Source organism: Callorhinus ursinus, unplaced genomic scaffold (assembly GCF_003265705.2).
Source record: "Callorhinus ursinus isolate GAN/ISIS: 27379988/994484 unplaced genomic scaffold, GSC_fseal_2.0 scaffold27, whole genome shotgun sequence".
Lineage (NCBI taxonomy): Eukaryota > Metazoa > Chordata > Mammalia > Carnivora > Otariidae > Callorhinus > Callorhinus ursinus.
Window position 1 is genome coordinate 21,552,690 of NW_027397089.1, and position 5,289 is coordinate 21,557,978.

Here is a 5,289-nt window from a genome sequence, read left to right on the forward strand (position 1 = left end):
AAAGAAAGAAAGAAAGAAAGAAAGAAAGAAAGAAAGAAAGAAAGAAAAAGAAAAGGAAAAACAAACAACAGTAAGTAACAACAAACTCCACTGATCAGATCCATGCCCCACATCGGGGGGCAAGGGTGGATATGTGTTGAAATCCCATTGAGTAACTGCAGGGATTTACAGTCTATTTTGATAACCCCAATGTGTGTTCACACTGTGCATTCTTAACACCATACACATTAAAAAAAAAAAACCTCATATATTGGGTGCTTGGGACCAATAAAAAAGATCAAAATGGCACCAATGGCCCAACCCTCCAGTCTCCCATCTCATCCCAGCCAGATTTGAGGGTCACCCATGGGGTAGATACAGTTTAAAAGTGACATAGTGTAAAATGGCTCCATAAGGACTATGTCTGAAGTATTTTGGATCCGTATTTTTTTAATCTCTGGGGGAGCCATAAAAGTAAGGGTAGATATCACAGTTTCATTCTAATGAAAAAAATTTTTTTTAACACCAACTGAGTTATAATCCATGAACAAAGCTCTTCGCACCTCCATCTGCTTCTGTTAATGGAAACCAAGCCAACTTTGCTCTGAGACCCCTTTCTCTATGGCATAATTACTGTTGGCTCTAGGAACCATATTTAATAAATCCAACCTTTGTTTTAGGGGGTCTGGGTCATATAACACACACACAGTTAATTTTAGTTAATTTTATAAAATCAACTTATACCCATTATTTAGATCCAAGTACTTTCAATGAATACTCAGGTACTGTAGAAGAAAATTCCAGTTTTATAGTCTAACATCTGCTTTACTTTTTGTTATCCTAACCACGTTCTGAGAACTATAAATAGCTTTAGATTATCTTTCATAGCTAAAGATACAGGCACAAATTTGTTAGGCAAAGAAAATGCAAAAAAAAATGATAGAATATCAGTCTGTATTTGCACATTAGCAAATAAGAATTATCTCACCCTTACTTCCTCACATGGAAAATTGCATTCTATAATATGGTTAAACACACACACACACACACACACACACACACACACAAGTGACTGGACTAGATGAAAGGAACAGAGTTGAATATTCGTGGAGATAGGAACTGTCTGTACAATATTAGAAGTGGTTGCTTTTCAACTGGAGACAAATTCATGAACTAGATGTGAAGCAGGAAATTTTCATACATTCGACAATGAAGTCGGAGAATTTAATGTCCTTGGACGCATACCTAAAATGGAAAAATGTGCATAATAATGGTTTAAAATTTTTAAAAAATCTAGAGGCTTTGATTATATCTGGTGTGTAATTAATACATACTGGCTAAAAAAAAGCTAAAGCCATTTCAGACTTTTTAACATTCTCCACGAAGGTGTTGCACACATTTTTTTGTGTGTGATTTATTCTTAGATACTTGATGTTTGCTAAGGTTATGGAAATTTCATTTTTTAAAAGAATATTTCATTTTAACTGTTTGTTGATGGTATGAAGAAATGGAACAGATTTTTGCACATTTATTGTGTGGTCCAGAAACCTTGTAAATGGATCTTATTTTAACAATGTATTAAAGAATCCTTTTGAATTTTTTGTGTAATCTCAATCATCATCTCTGAATAAGGTCAGTTTTGTTTGTTTTGTGCTTTACAATCTTATATCTTTTATGTCATTTTCTTGCCTTACATGATTGGTGAATACCTTCAAAAAACAGACACGAGTGAGATGTTTTTAGCTCATTTGGTCTCAAACTCAGGGGGGATGAATTCAGTGTATCCATAGTACGATATTTATTCCAAGTTTTTGTACATAAATTTTTATCAGGAAAAAGAATATTGCGTTCTATTCGCAGTTTGCTAAGAACATTTATTATGAATAAATGTAGATTTATATTAAACTTTTTTTCTTGGTGCTTCTCCTTTAGTCTATTAATGTACTGATCACATTAATTTTCTAATGCTTCATTATTGAGATCTCATTGACACCGCAGTTTGTCTTCTAATCAGTTGAGCTATTCTTTCTATACTAACTAAGGACCTCCTTGCTACCTCCTTATAAGAGACCCTTTTGTTAATATCAGGAAGTATTGGTTACTCTCTCTTTGTAACACTCTCTGCTCTTGGTTGCTTTGAAATCCTTAGCCTCTGGGTTTCCCTTCTCTGACTGCTTTTGTCTTTGGTTTCTTCACCCTTTGGTCTTCCTCAGGGCCTTAGAGCTCATCACCTCTTATGGGATCAAGTGCATGCTGATGACTCCCAAATCTCTGCTTATAATCTAAATTTCTTTTTCTGAGCTTCAGTCACAAATACCCAAATGCCTACCCCACCTTTCTACCTGGATGACTTACAGATACTCCAAAAATGTTCAAAACAGAACTCATCATCCTCCAACTTTTCTTCTGTCTCCCCACTTTGCTTCTAAACGTACTCTCCCTGCAGGGATTCCCTCAAGTCCCAACACTCCATGCATCCAGGTGCAAAAGAAGAAGCCTGGATATGCTGGCTTCTCTTCCTTTTTATAGCCCCAAATCCATCACTGAGACTTACTAATTCTACCTCCTAAATGTTTCTCATAGCCATGAATTTCTATCTATTTCTAGACATTAATCTGGTCAGAGCTATCATTCTCCTCCTGAAAATACTACTACCAAATTTCTTTATTTTCCTTCAGCCTTGCTCTATCCAATAAATTTCTTCCTTCCCTCTCTCCTTCCTTCCTTCCTTCCCTCCCTCCCTCCTTCCCTTCCTCCCTTCCCTTTTTTCTTTCTTTTTCTTTCTTCCTATAATTTTAAATATTTGTCCTAAATTAAAAATTTTGTCATACAAGATGATTTACCAATAGTTCATTATATATCATTGTTCTTAATATACACACTTTAAAAATTAATAGAATTTAATTCAGAAGTGTGACAGTAATGTTGAAAAGGGCCAAGTATTTTTTTAATGATTTCATTCATTATTTTGGATGTTGTTTGACAACACTTGAACACTTAATGCCAACAAGACACAAAATTTGTAACTTTGAGTTCATTTCTGATACATTGATGGCTTTTGTCAAAATCATTGTTTCTAGAATACAGAACAGATAACTTTTGTTTACTATTTCCTTATTTAATCTGATGAAATTCAGATTAAAATGATTTTTTTACCTATTTTCTGTTTATTAAGGCTAATTAGCCAGCATTATGTCTCTGGCCAAAACAAATAGAACAAGTACAAAGATAAAGAGCAAAACTGAGGAATATGTTTAATCATGGACATGTCACTCAGAGATACCTGAAGAACATTTAGATTGTAATTACAGTAAATTATGAGTAAGAAGACTTTAATTTCAGAAAAGTAATTTGGGTTTTGCTGTCTTTTTGTATTGTTTGATCAGTCCAAAATATAACTTAGCAGTTCCCTCAAGAAATTCTAATTATCTATACAATCCAAGGCTAATGTCCCCTTTTTTCTCTTTCCCCAACAGTAGTGTTTGTACTTACCTTTTTTGCGTTCACATTACATTTTCTTCTTATTGTTTCTTTCTGTGTTTTCACTATTTTATGGATTTCCTAATGCTTTTTTTTTTGTAGTAAACTATATTGCATTTGGAAATGGGTCTGACCCATAGCAGGCACTCAAGATATATTTACTGAATTGTAACTAAATTTTAGACTAGATTATTTAGATTTAGATTATTATTAGGTTATTTCAGAGCTTTCTATGAAAAACAACTAAAATATTTGGATCCAAATGGTATAGTATTTCAGGTGAGGTGATTTTTTTCACAAATCAGTGAAAAAGAATCTAACTTATATTTGCATGCTAACAAATTTGACTTTAACCTTGTAATCGTTACCTCAAGTGGAAAATTTGAATTCTTGCCAGTCGTAAATAGGAATGCAAAATGTTTGGTTTGGAAATTAGTAGCTCTTTCAGATAAATAAAAACATCTTCATGAAAGTATGTGAGACCATACACTTTAGCAGATCTTTCTGGATTAAGACCAGCATTACAATAAAAGCAGAAAGATTTCCTTAAAAAAAAAATATATATATATATATATATATGAGACTGTATCCAACAGCAGGAGGTCCCGCTAAAGACTGGAGTTGCAATAAAGGCGGTGAAGATAACTACCAGAAATGGATGCTATTCTGAAAGAGTTTGATTATAAATTTATGAATGAGACACAGTATTAGAAATTTGGATTTTTTTTCTGTGGAAATGTTAGCTGGATTGGATATAATCTTTCTTATACTGTCGACAGCAGAATTCATAATTGGAATGTTGGGGAATGTGTTTATTGGACTGGTAAACTGCTCTGAGTGGGTCAAGAACCGAAAGATCTCTTTAGCTGACTTCATCCTCACCTGCTTGGCTATCTCCAAAATCACTCAGCTATTGGTGTCATTGTTTGAATCATTTATGATGGGATTAAATCCACCTTTCTATTCCACTTATAAACTAGCAAAACCTGTTGCTTTGCTTTGGAGAATAACTAATCATTTGGCCATCTGGTTTACTACCTGCCTAAGCATTTTCTACCTCCTTAAGATAGCTCAGTTCTCCCATTCCCTTTTCCTCTGGCTGAGGTGGAGAATGAACAGAGTGGTTCTCGCAATTCTTGTATTTTCTTTGTTCTTTCTACTGTTAGACTTTCTATTGCTAGAAACATTTAATGATCTCTTCTTGAATATCTATGCAATGGATGAAAGTAATCTGACTTTATATATAAATGAAAGTAAAACTTTTTATATTAAGACCCTGATTCTTCTTAGTTTTTCCTATATCATTCCTGTTGTTCTGTCCCTGACCTCATTGCTTCTTTTATTTCTGTCCTTGGTAAAACACATCAGGAATCTGCATCTCAACTCCATGCGCTCCAGGGACTGCAGCACACAGGCTCATAAAAAGGCCATTAAAATGGTGGTGTCTTTCCTCTTCCTTTTCACAGTTCATTTTTTTTCCATACAATTGTCAAATTGGATGCTTTTTTTATTTTGGAACAACAGGAGCACAAAGTTTATCCTGTTGGCCATATATGTCTTTCCCTCAGGCCACTCATTAATTTTGATTCTGGGAAACAGCAGGCTAAGACAGACAGCCTTGAAGGTACTACGGCATCTTAAAAGCTCCCTGAAAAGAGAAAAACCAATTTCCTCTTTACAGAAAGACCTTCCAAAGCCTTTCTAATGATGAAGACTTAGGAGTCTTTGAGGATCCATTTCACTTCTACTGTTTTTTTTCTACTGGGTTCCTTTAAACATTGTTGAGCATTATCGAAATTTTCCCTAGAAAAGGTTGCTTTTGATAATAAT

General features: G+C 34.2%; 1 protein-coding gene across 1 annotated transcript; it reads left to right on the forward strand.

Annotated features, from left to right (window-relative positions):
* Nucleotides 1–4,195: 4,195 nt before the first annotated feature.
* On the forward strand, nt 4,196–5,164 carry TAS2R42 (taste 2 receptor member 42). The gene has a single exon (XM_025879678.2). It carries the CDS (start codon nt 4,196–4,198, stop codon nt 5,162–5,164), a length of 969 nt encoding a protein of 322 aa, XP_025735463.2.
* The last annotated feature ends 125 nt before the right edge of the window (nt 5,165–5,289 follow it).